The following is a 13,028-nucleotide window of genomic DNA, read 5'->3' as shown; positions in this document are numbered from 1 at the left end:
TACAGGAGAGGCCTGAGCACACACCCGTGTGGGGCCCCAGTGTTGAGGATCAGCGTGTCAAGAGGTGTTGTTCCTTACCTTCACCACTTGGGTTCGGCCAGTCAGGAGTTGCTCAGGGAGGGGTTCAGACCCAGGGCCCTGAGCTTAGTGATGAGCTTAGAGGGCACTATGGTGTTGAAGGCTGAGCTGTTGTCGATGAACAGCATTCTCACATAAGTATCTCTCTTGTGCAGGTGGGATAGGGCAGTGTGCAGTGCAATGGCGATTGCTTAGTTTGTGGATCTGTTGGGGCGGTATGCAAATTGTATGGGGTCTAAGTTTACGGGTAAGGTGGAGGTGATGTGGCCCTTAACTAGCCTTTCAAAGCACTTCATGATGAAAGAAGTGAGTGCTAGAGGGCGATAGTCATTTAGTTCAGTTACATTCGCTTTCTTGGGTACAGGAACAATGGTAGACATCTTGAAGCAGTCTGGACATGATTAAAGAAATCAGGTGTGTTACTGCAGGGCTGGAATGAAAGCCTGAACACCCAAGTAAATCTCCAGGACCGTTACCTGGATGGAACAGCAATAGTCATGTGGGGCAATAATTTTTTTGTTGTTTGAAACAGTCCTGTTCAATGTCCAGCAACATGCAGTGCCTTCAGAAGGTATTCACACCCCTTGCTTATTCCAAATTCTTTTGCGTTACAAAGTAGGATTAAAATTGATTTAATATGCATTTTTTTGTCAAAGATCTACACAAAATACTTTGTAATGTCAAAGTGGAAGAAAACTTCTAAAATGTGTCAAATATTCATGAAAAATAAAAAAACACTAATATATCTTCATTAGATAAGTATTCAACCCCCTGAGCCAATACATGTTAGAATCACCTTTGGTAGCTGTGAGTCTTTCTGGGTAAGTCTCTAAGAGCTTTCCACACCTAGATTGTGCAACAATTGCAATATACAATAGCTTTCAAAATTATTCAAGCTCTGTCAAATTGGTTGTTGATCATTGCTAGACAACCATTTTCAGGTCTTTCCATAGATTTCCAAGCAGATTTAAGTCAAAACTGTAACTCGGACACTCAGGAACATTCACTGTCTTCTTGGTAAGCAACTCCAGTGTAGATTTGGCCTTATGTTTTAGGTTGTTGTCCTGCTGAAAGGTGAATTCATCTCCCAGTGTCTGGTGGAAAGCAGACTGAACCAGGAACCTGTGCTTAGCTCAATTCCGCTTCTTTTTTATCCTGAAAAACTCCCCAGTCCTTAACGATTACAAGCATACCCATAACATGATGCAGTCACCACTATGCTTGAAAATATGGAGAGTGGTACTCAGCAATGTGTTGTATTGGATTTGCCCCAAACATTTGTATTCAGGACAAAAAGTGAATTGCTTTGCCACATTTTTTGCAGTGTCTTGTTAGTTACTTAGTGCCTTGTTGCAAACAGGATGCATGTTTTGGAATATTTGTATTCTGTACAGGCTTTGTTCTTTTCACTCTGTCAATTAGTTTAGTATGTGGAGTAACTACAATGTTGTTGATCCATCCTCAGTTTTCTCCTATCACAGCAATTAAACGCTGTAACTGTTTTAAAGTCAGCATTGGCCTCATGGTGAAATCCCTGAGTGGTTTCCTTCCTCTCCGGCAACTGAGTTAGGAAGGACACCTTTATCTTTGTAGTGACTGGGTGTATTGATACATCATGCTCAAAGGGATATTCAATGTCTGCTTTTTTTCCCCCATATCCCAATAGGTGCCCTTCTTTGCGAGGCATTGGAAAACCTCCCTGGTCTTTGTGGTTGAATATGTGTTTGAAATTCACTGCTCGACTGAGGGACCTTACAGATAATTGTATGTGTGGGGTACAGAGATGAGGTAGTCATTCGAAAATCATGTTAAACACTATTATTGCACACAGAGTGAGTCCATGCAACTTATTATGTGACTTGTGAACCAATTTTATACTTCTGAATTTATTTAGGCTTGCCATAAAAAAGGGGTTGAGTAGTTATTGACACAAGACATTTCAGCTTTTCATTTTTTATAAATTTGTAAAAAATCAAAAAACATAATTCCACTTTGACATTATGGGGTATTGTGTGTAGACCAGTGATAAAAAATGCAGGCTGTAACACAACAAAATGTGGAAAAAGTCAAGGGATATGAGTACTTTCTGAAGGCACTGTACATTTATGTATTGGCAACTGTGGTATGCTACAACTGTGCTACGTGGAGGTTCTTTGAAATAAATGGCAGTCAGCCCTTATGCTCTAAATGTGAACCACATTGTTCCAACTTCCAACAGACACAATGGTACATGTTCATTTACGACATTTGAACTGGGCAGTTTTGTTTCTTTTAAAAAGGGGGAGTAGGGTGGTTCAATCTAAATCCAGTTAAATGCACACTGCAACTCAGCCACAGTGAGGGTAAACAAAGAACGCTGCTGGCTTCCTGAGTGTAGGCCGTTTTTTTCGGACAAAGGAGAATGTAGCCTATGTGGTGCAGAGAGGAGGATGCGAGCTAAATTGTTGGTGGTTGTTGTGGTTTCGAAAGTATTCTATCACGTTCACATTGTATTTAGCAGTAGAATAAACGGTCTGAAAAGAAAACAACGTTCAACTAACAATTAGGTGGTCATAGACTACTTTCTTTTTGCAGTTCCAAATAGTTAACAAATGCATTGGTTGTCTCAGTTAGTCCTGGATTTAATGCTACCAATTAAGACGTGAAATTAGTCAATACACTCTTAATACCTCAGCTTGTCCAGGAAAAGTAGGTGGCTGCATACTTTCGATGAAGCAACAGGAAAGCCCTCATTTCCCAATGAAATATTTGCACTCGCTCAACCGTACTGTCTGAAAGTTGAATGTTTACACGGCAGATGCTGGCAGGGGTAAGCGACCAAAAGATAACCTCATAGCTTAGCTCCTCTGATTGGATGAAAGAGGATTGGGCCTCGTTTTAATGGAGATCAGAATTCAACAAACCCAAAGCTGGCGTCGAGTGTGACCCTATTCCACCAAGGAATTACAGTAAAGTAGACAGTCGTCCCCTCTCAATGGTCACTTTATTTTAGAAGTGGATCGAATTACTTCATTACATTTACATTTTAGTCATTTAGCAGACGCTTTTATCCAGAGCGACATACAGGCGCAATTAGGGTTAAGTGCCTTGCTCAAGGGCACATCAACACTTCTCATTCATTTCCCTTTTAAATGGGTTTACAGTGGTTAAACTATTTGTTTTAGTTGTGTTCAGAGTCTTAGTTAGCATAGTCTTATTTTGCATAGTCTTATTTTCACATATTAAAACAGAAATCTAAATAAAAATGTACACTACATGGCCAAAGGTATGTGGACACCTGCTCGTCGAACATCTCAGTCCAAAATCATGGGCATTAATATGGAGTTGGTCCTCCCTTTGCTGCAATAACAGCATCCACTATTCTGGGAAGGCTTTCCACTAGATGTTGGAACATTGCTGCGGGGACATGCTTCAATTCAGCCACAAGAGCATTAGTGAGGTCGGGCACTGATGTTGGGCGATTAGGCCTGGCTCGCAGTCAGCGTTCCAATTCATCCCAAAGGTGTTCGATGGGGTTGAGGTCAGGGCTCTATGGAGGTCAGTCAAGTTCTTCCACACCGATCTCGACAAACCATTTCTGTATGGACCTTGATTTGTGCACGGGGCATTGTCATGCTGAAACAGGAAAGGGCCTTCCCCAAACTGTTGCCACAAAGTTGGAAGCACAGAATCTAGAATGTCATTGTATGCTTTAGCATTAAGATTTCCCTTAACTGGAACTAAGGGGCCTTGCCCGAACCATGAAAAGCAGCCCCAGACCATTATTACTCCTCCACCAAACCTTACAGTTGGCATATACATTGGGGCAGGTAGCATTATCCTGGCATCCGCCAAACCCAGATTCATCCGTCGGACTGTAAGATGGTGAAGCGTGATTCATCACTCCATTGAATACGTTTCCACTGCTCCAGAGTCCAATGGCGGTGAGCTTTATACCACGCTAGCCGACGCTTGGCATTGCGCATGGTGATCTTAGGCTTGTGTGCGGCTGCTCGGCCATGGAAACCCATTTCATGAAGCTCCTGACGAACAGTTATTGTGCTGACGTTGCTTCCAGAGGTAGTTTGGAACTCGGTAGTGAGTGTTGCAACCGAGGACGGACGATTTTTACACGCTACGTGCTTCAGCATTCGGCGGTTATTTTCTGTGAGCTTGTGTGGCCTACCCCTTTGCGGCTGAGCCGTTGTTGCTCCTAGACGTTTCCACTTCCCAATAACAGCACTTACAGTTGACCGGGGCTGCTCTAGCAGGGCAGAAATTTGACGAACTGACTTGTTGGAAAGGGAGCATCCTATGACGGTGCCACGTTGAAAGTAACTGAGCTCTTCAGTACTGGCCATTCTACTGCCAATGTTTGTCTATGGAGATTGCATGGCTGTGTGCTCGATTTTATGTACCTGTCAGCAATGGGTGTGGCTGAACTGGCCGAATCCACAAATATGAAGGGGTGTCCACATACTTATACATCCTATATGATGAAACAAACAATAAACAGCTGCTTTTGTACTGTAACTTGTCAAGATGGCATTTTCCCACATTTGATGGTTCCCTCTAGCCTGGTCTCATACTGTAAGTGCCATAGCCAACTGCTCTTCTATATCCTTTGGTATGACACCAAATTAATACATAGAGGAGTTTGCTAAAGCACAAAACAGACTGGAACACCAGGCTAGGATCCCACTGCCAGGATGTCTTGATTCAAATGGTCAATTTATATGGGGTGTGTTCTTGTCTACACAGGTACAATGGCTCCCTACCCAACGGAGACAGGGGGAGGCGGAAAAGCCGCTTTGCACTGTGCCGGAGACCCAAGGCCAGCGGGGTGAAACCCAGCACAGTGCACGTGACGTGCACACCTCAGGCAGCCAAGGTAGGAGCTAGGAAACAGTCATACTGTATGCTGGAATTGAAGACTTCTTTCTGTAATCGTAGAAAGTCTCTTTTATAACAAAATGTATGCTTGATAAAAACAGGACGATAGTGACGACATTGTCTCTTGTTGCCCTAATACACCATTTTCTCTCTATCAGATGCATTATATCTGGGGGGAGTACCACCTGAAGTAAATAGGTAATTGGTAATGACATCATCCTGCTACTCCTAACATCAAACTTTTCCCTCACCACCTGCAGGCCATCAGCAACAAGGACCAGCACAGTATCTCCTACACTCTGTCCCGGGCCCAGACGGTGGTGGTGGAGTACACTCATGACAGCAATACAGACATGTTCCAGGTGAGTGTGTCCTCAGTGTGTCCTCACTGCTCAAGTCTGGTCCCAGATTTGTTGTGCTGTCTTGCCAACTCATATGGTCGACTGTGTGATCACGCTCTCCGTAGCCGATGTGAGTAAGACCTTTAAACGGATTACCAGGACGCATACTCCGAGCATGCGCTGACCAGCTGGCAAGTGACTTCACTGCACATTTTCAACTTCTCCCTGACCCAGTCTGTAATACCTACATGTTTCAAGCAGACCACCGTAGTCCCTGTGCCCAAGAACGCCAAGGTAACCTGTCTAAATGACTATCGCGCTGTAGCACTCACATCTGTAGCTATGAAATGCTCTGAAAGGCTAGCGTTCATAGGCTAGGTTGAATAGTGAAAATTGTAGGATCATGTAGTAGCCTAAACCTATCGATGTTACATTGAGCTGGGTGAATGTAATATGAATGACAGTCATCCAATATGCTGTAATAGAAATAAGGCCATGCTCATTAAAAAAAATATCGTCCTCACTCATCTTAAACGTCACCAACTGCCACTGCGGTACATCCTGTATAGATTATACAGATTTGACGAATGACATTGTGGCTTCTCTAAGCTGATTCAGCAGGCAGTTAAGCAGTGAAACCATATGGAGCCCAGGTGCACCCTGCCATCGCTTAGACATTCCTTTCCGATACCCCCTTTAAGCCCACATCACCCTCTCTTTCCTCTCTCTCTCTCTCTCTCTCTCTCTCTCTCTCTCTCTCTCTCTCTCTCTCTCTCTCTCTCTCTCTCTCTCTCTCTCTCTCTCTCTCTCTCTCTCTCTCTCTCTCTCTCTCTCTCTCTCTCTCTCATCACTCTTCAGTGTTTCTCTCTCTCCCCCCCCTCTCTCTCTCTCTCTCATCACTCTTCAGTGTTTCTCTCTCTCTCCCCCCCCCCCCCCCTCTCTCTCTCTCTCTCATCACTCTTCAGTGTTTCTCTCCCCCCCCCCTCTCTCTCTCTCTCACATCACTCTTCAGTGTTTCTCTCTCTCTCCCCCTCTCTCTCTCTCTCTCTCTCTCTCTCTCTCTCACATCACTCTTCAGTGTTTCTCTCTCTCTCCCCTCTCTCTCTCTCTCTCTCTCTCTCTCTCTCTCTCTCTCTCTCTCTCTCTCTCTCTCTCTCTCTCTCTCTCTCTCTCTCTCTCTCTCTCACATCACTCTTCAGTGTTTCTCTCTCCCCCCCCCCCTCTCTCTCTCTCTCTCACATCACTCTTCAGTGTTTCTCTCCCCCCCCCCTCTCTCTCTCACATCACTCTTCAGTGTTTCTCTCTCTCCCCCCCCCCTCTCTCTCTCTCTCACATCACTCTTCAGTGTTTCTCTCTCTCCCCCTCTCTCTCTCTCTCTCTCTCTCTCTCACATCACTCTTCAGTGTTTCTCTCTCTCACCCTCTCTCTCTCTCTCACTCTCTCTCCCTCTTTTACATCCCTCCCCAATGTTGTCTCCTAAAGGAGTTTCTATAAGTAGAGAATGATTGTTCCGTTCTCACAGCCAAGTAACAAATATCATAGTGATAACAATAGGGAGCAGTGGCTTTCTTCACGTGCACAGAAAGTCTACACACACACACACACACACAGACCCTTGTCTCGACTGTCTCCACTCATAGTGATTTACAGGCGTGAACAGTCTGGTGGTGGCCAACGCCGGTGCTGTTACTCCATTACATCTGCATGACATAAGCGACAGCCTCAGCTAACATCAATCTGAAAATGTTTCCCTCTCCTACATTAATTTGCCACCTGTCTTTCTCTCAATCTCAATAGTCCAGGTCCAGATCTGTATGTGCTTTAGCTTTAACTAATGAATGGCATGAAAACGATAGAAGACTTGGCTAACAGGCAACAATCTTAGTGAAAGCACTAATGGTTGAGAAACCACCTAAAAAGGACACAAGGAAAGGAATCCATTTGAGTACTGGGACATAGAATACATATCTGGGATTCCTAAAGCTAATCTAAATAAAGAACTGAATCAGTTGAGTTACTATATATGCCTCTCTAAAAGTTTTTCGCAAGAACATTACTAAAGCTGATAACTCATATACCTCTATACCCTTCCATCCCAGATTGGGCGTTCCACAGAGAGCCCCATAGACTTTGTGGTGACGGACACAGTGCCCGGCAGCCAGCAGAGCCACGGGGGGGAGGGCCAGACCCAGACCCAGACCCAGTCTATCCAGAGCACCATCTCGCGCTTCGCCTGCCGTATCATCTGCCAGCGGAGCCCGCCCTACACCGCTCGCATCTACGCTGCCGGCTTCGACTCCTCCAAGAACATCTTCCTGGGGGTGAGTTGGTGATTGGGATGAAAACAAAATAGCTGTCATATAATTAGGATATAAATACTACTAGTATGATACCCTAATTGCTCCTGTAAGTCGCTCTGAATAAGAGCGTCTGCCAAATAACTAAAATGTAAATGTAATATACTGTATCTCTGTAAGCATTTGCAATTAGCATTTATGATGCAATGATGTTTATAAGCCATAATATAACCTTGATATAACTATTAACTATTAGAACTAAAAGAATTGCATGGATATTTCTGAAACTCTCCTTTTCTACTGTCTATCCCTTCTCTCCCCCAGGAGAAGGCAGCCAAGTGGAGGACACAGGACGGACAGATGGACGGGCTGACCACTAATGGCGTGCTGGTGATGCACCCTCGCCACGGCTTCACGCAGGACTCCAAGCCGGGCGTGTGGAGAGAGATCTCTGTCTGTGGCAACGTCTTCACCCTCAGAGAGACCCGCTCCGCCCAGCAACGGGGCAAAATGGTGGGTAGCTAGTACAGTGGGGAGAACAAGTATTTGATACACTGCCGATTTTGCAGGTTTTCCTACTTACAAAGCATGTAGAGGTCTGTAATTTTTATCATAGGTACACTTCAATTGTGAGAGACGGAATCTAAAACAAAAATCCAGATAATCACATTGTATGATTTTTAAGTAATTAATTTGCATTTTATTGCATGACATAAGTATTTGATACATCACAAAAGCAGAACTTAATATTTGGTACAGAAACCTTTGTTTGCAATTACAGAGATCATATGTTTCCGGTAGGTCTTGACCAGGTTTGCACATACTGCAGCAGGGATTTTCGCCCACTCCTCCATACAGACCTTCTCCAGATCCTTCAGGTTTCGGGGCTGTCGCTGGGCAATACGGACTTTCAGCTCGCTCCAAATATGTTCTATTGGGTTCAGGTCTGGAGACTGGCTAGGCCACTCCAGGACCTTGAGATGCTTCTTACAGAGCCACTCCTTAGTTGCCCTGGCTGTGTGTTTCGGGTCGTTGTCATGCTGGAAGACCCAGCCACGACCCATCTTCAATGCTCTTACTGAGGGAAGGAGGTTGTTGGCCAAGATCTTGCGATACATGGCCCCATCCATCCTCCCCTCAATACGGTGCAGTCGTCCTGTCCTCTTTGCAGAAAAGCATCCCCAAAGAATGATGTTTCCACCTCCATGCTTCACGGTTGGGATGGTGTTCTTGGGGTTGTACTCATCCTTCTTCTTCCTCCAAACACAGCGAGTGGAGTTTAGACCAAAAAGCTCTATTTTTGTCTCATCAGACCACATGACCTTCTCCCATTCCTCCTCTGGATCATCCAGATGGTCATTGGCAAACTTCAGACGGGCCTGGACATGCGCTGGCTTGAGCAGGGGGACCTTGCGTGCGCTGCAGGATTTTAATCCATGATGGCGTAGTGTGTTACTAATGGTTTTCTTTGAGACTGTGGTCCCAGCTCTCTTCAGGTCATTGACCAGGTCCTGCCGTGTAGTTCTGGGCTGATCCCTCACCTTCCTCATGATCATTGATGCCCCATGAGGTGAGATCTTGCATGGAGCCCCAGACCGAGGGTGATTGACCATCATCTTGAACTTCTTCCATTTTCTAATAATTGCGCCAACAGTTGTTGCCTTCTCACCAAGCTGCTTGCCTATTGTCCTGTAGCCCATCCCAGCCTTGTGCAGGTCTACAATTTTATCCCTGATGTCCTTACACAGCTCTCTGGTCTTGGCCATTGTGGAGAGGTTGGAGTCTGTTTGATTGAGTGTGTGGACAGGTGTCTTTTATACAGGTAACGAGTTCAAACAGGTGCAGTTAATACAGGTAATGAGTGGAGAATAGGAGGGCTTCTTAAAGAAAAACTAACAGGTCTGTGAGAGCCGGAATTCTTACTGGTTGGTAGGTGATCAAATACTTATGTCATGCAATAAAATGCAAATTAATTACTTAAAAATCATACAATGTGATTTTCTGGATTGTTGTTTTAGATTCCGTCCCTCACAGTTGAAGTGTACCTATGATAAAAAATTACAGACCTCTACATGCTTTGTAAGTAGGAAAACCTGCAAAATCGGCAGTGTATCAAATACTTGTTCTCCCCACTGTAGGTACATACATAGACACAAGCATACATTCACACACACACACACGTACACACACAGATGCACACACACGCATGAAGTAACAAGCACTAACATGTGTAAATGTGAGCACTTGCAGATACATAACATGTTCACACACACATACACACATTCCTGTGCAGTCTCATTGAGTGAGTCTCCTCTCTGCAAGCCGTCCTCCAAAATGTTATTGTTGGATAACGTCATTAAAGTTATTGAACAGCAGCTCTGTGATATGAGCAGATGGGAAATCTTAACAAATTAATTCGTTATCTCAGTTGTACAGAATAGTCTGGTTGGATGGGCTTTAGCTGTTTGAGGTCTCTGTTTCTCATACACAGAAATCAGCATCTGATTTATAGTGTGATAGGTCTGTTATGTCACCGATAATAACCTCCCCTGTAAAATCCTGACTCTAGACATTTAAGTTCCATCCCCTTCTCCCAGAGACCACACAGTCAGTTTGGAAGATTTCTGTGTGTCAGAGGAATTCTCATAGGAATCCCCTCCCCTCCTCACCCTCCTAACCTCACCGTCATTTTGGGAGGAATGACTGAGAGTCTGAGACATGCTGTTATTATGATTATGATGTGGTTTAGCCTTTAGACTTTAAAACTGAGGCACGGGAACGGCCAGGGAAGGGGGGAGGAAATGCCAAGAGCTGATAAGGGAGGGAGAGAGGAAGGGATGCTGGTTCAATGGGTTTAGTCACAGCAGGTCTGCACTCAGTCTGAAACAAAAACAAGGTTTCTTTGATCTATTATTGAGGTACATACTAAAGGCCAATAATACAGGACAATGCTCAATACAATACTGAAATATACTTATCTCTCTTCACTCCAAAGAAATGAAAAGCACTACACAAGGTCCCTTAATGGAGAACCCATGATCCCCCCTTCACCCCACAGCTATTAAATGTGGCATCTGTAGGTTGCCATCTACAGGACCATTGACACATTTAATCAAGGCAGACTGCAGAGCCACTCCATGTGGAGCATGTGTTTGTATTGTGTTTGTGAATATCTCGCCATCTCTTTGCTAATATTTCTGTGTCTCTTGTCCTCGCCTCTCTCCCACTGCAGGTGGAGAGCGAGAGCCAGGAACTGGTGGACGGCTCGCTGATCGACCTGTGCGGCGCTACCCTCCTGTGGCGCACGGCCGAGGGCCTCTCGCGCACCCCCACCGTGAAGCACCTGGAAGCCCTGCGGCAGGAGCTGAACGCTGGGCGGCCCCAGTGCCCCGTGGGCTTCAACACCCTGGCCTTCCCCAGCCTCCGTCGCAAGGAGATCCTGGATGAGAAGCAGCCCTGGGCCTACCTCCGATGCGGCCATGTGCACGGCTACCACGGCTGGGGAGGCCAAGGACGGGAGCCCGAGGATGAGGTGGTGGAGGTGGGCCGGGAGAGGGAGTGCCCCATGTGCCGAACCAGGGGGCCGTATGTACCGTTATGGCTGGGGTGTGAGGCGGGTTTTTACCTGGACGCGGCACCGCCCACACACGCCTTTAGTCCGTGCGGTCACGTGTGCTCGGAGAAGACGGCGGCGTTCTGGAGCCAGATCCCGCTGCCACACGGCACGCACACCTTCCACGCCGCGTGTCCGTTCTGCGTGCAGCAGCTGGCTGGCGAGAGCGGCTACCTCAGACTTATCTTCCAAGGGCCCCTGGACTAGATAATGGACAACGGTCTCCTCCCAAACCCCAACTGACGCTTCACAACTACCAGGGTTGTGATCATTAGGGCACGCAACCGAAAACATCTTAAAACGTTTTGCAACAGAAAATGATAATTAGAGTTTCTTATTGGACAAATCCAGGTAGGGCCATTTGATAACCAAGTGAATGGTGGAAAAACAGCAAAAAAATACTGTTAAACATTTCTTAACTTAAATATTTTGGAGAGCTACGGAATACTTTTTTGCTTCTCTCATTTCAAGTGACCTTTTTTCTAGCAGTGCTGTTTTCGATAATATAATTATATTTTCAGGTTAACAATAAAAATGCGCTACAGTATATGCTAACACAGCAAACTCTTCCACAAGTGCAGATTTGTAATGTTCTAATGCAAAATCCATTGTGAGGATGTGTGTGTGTGGCTTGATGTTTATAGTCATTTCTTTTTCTATCTGAAACGTATGAGGCAATTGTAGCAGAAACAAGGATACTTTGTAATGCTAGCTATTGTTTTGGAAGTTACCAACTTTTTCTTAGACATGAAGACCCATGTTGTTAAACTAGGCCTAGTAAATCAATATTTGGCATTGCATAATAAAAGTGCTTATGGCCTTATACCTTTTTTACCATGAATCCCAACATGTACCCTATCTGAATGTTATTAATCACCACATCAAAAGGTGGTATAAGAAGTGGAAGAAGTACATAATAAAAAAGAATATCACAGGACTGGAGAAACAGATCTATAAATTGACTGGTGGAAACTTGTTGACAATTACACTTATCTGAATGTCCAGACTGTGTTCAAGCAAGCAAGTGATCAATTTATGAATTGAAGTGTGGCCCTAAACACATTGACTTTTCAGATGGTATGAAAGTTTTCCCCTCTCATCTTCCATGTGTACCTGCGTTCAGTGTGTGTATAGTATTTATGTTTATGTTAATGTCTCCATGTTTCGTCTTCTGATCTTAATTTACGCAATGATTTGTACCCCAATTTGAGTAATGTGTGAGAGCATATTTTCTTTACTGTTCAACCAACTTATATTTATGTTTTACCAGTTTGTTCTGCTTTATATCCTCTTGATAGCCTGATGCTTTTATACAGGATGTTGAGTACTATTTCTGCAAAGAGGGTTGCTGTTGCAGACAACAGATATTTTTAACCAACTGGAAACAATAAAAGTTCAAAGCTTTTCAATTGTTCACATTTGTGTGAGTGCTCTCTCTTTTTCCAATCCACTGTTGGAATCCAAGATCATCAATCCAAACTGGACAGAACTCATGTATACTAGATATTTGGTTTATTTAGCTAAAAGAAATAAGATATGCAAAAACATTCACCCTATTATACACAGTATTCATTTGGATTGACACTACTAGCTAGTTCACATAAAAATGACTTTTGCCACTTATGAGAATGTGAAAGTTGTCAGTTGTAAGCAGTAGGTAGGGGGTGGGTCCTCTGTAGCTCAGCTGGTAGAGCACGGCGCTTGTAACGCCAAGGTAGTGGGTTTGATCCCCGGGACCACCCATACATTAAAAAAAAAATTATGCACGCGTGACTGTAAGTCGCTTTGGATAAAAGCGTCTGCTAAATGGCATATTATTATTATTAT

At 44.5% G+C, this 13,028-nt stretch overlaps 1 protein-coding gene across 1 annotated transcript in view; it reads left to right on the top strand.

Annotated features, from left to right (window-relative positions):
* The window catches only part of LOC311131502 (E3 ubiquitin-protein ligase pellino homolog 1-like), a 42,809-nt gene extending 30,194 nt beyond the window's left edge, over positions 1–12,615 (top strand). The window contains exons 3-7 of the mRNA XM_084164531.1: positions 4,819–4,948; positions 5,211–5,312; positions 7,391–7,612; positions 7,913–8,101; positions 10,821–12,615. Of these exons, the coding sequence (XP_084020657.1) occupies positions 4,819–4,948; positions 5,211–5,312; positions 7,391–7,612; positions 7,913–8,101; positions 10,821–11,408 (1,231 nt within the window). The 3' untranslated portion in view covers positions 11,409–12,615. The remainder of the gene's footprint in view (positions 1–4,818; positions 4,949–5,210; positions 5,313–7,390; positions 7,613–7,912; positions 8,102–10,820) is intronic.
* Positions 12,616–13,028: the final 413 nt, after the last annotated feature.

The sequence above is a fragment of the Coregonus lavaretus genome (assembly GCF_964263955.1).
Source record: "Coregonus lavaretus genome assembly, chromosome: 6".
NCBI lineage: Eukaryota > Metazoa > Chordata > Actinopteri > Salmoniformes > Salmonidae > Coregonus > Coregonus lavaretus.
The sequence above is the reverse complement of the archived record's forward strand: the minus strand, read 5'-3'. Positions and strand labels throughout refer to the sequence as shown.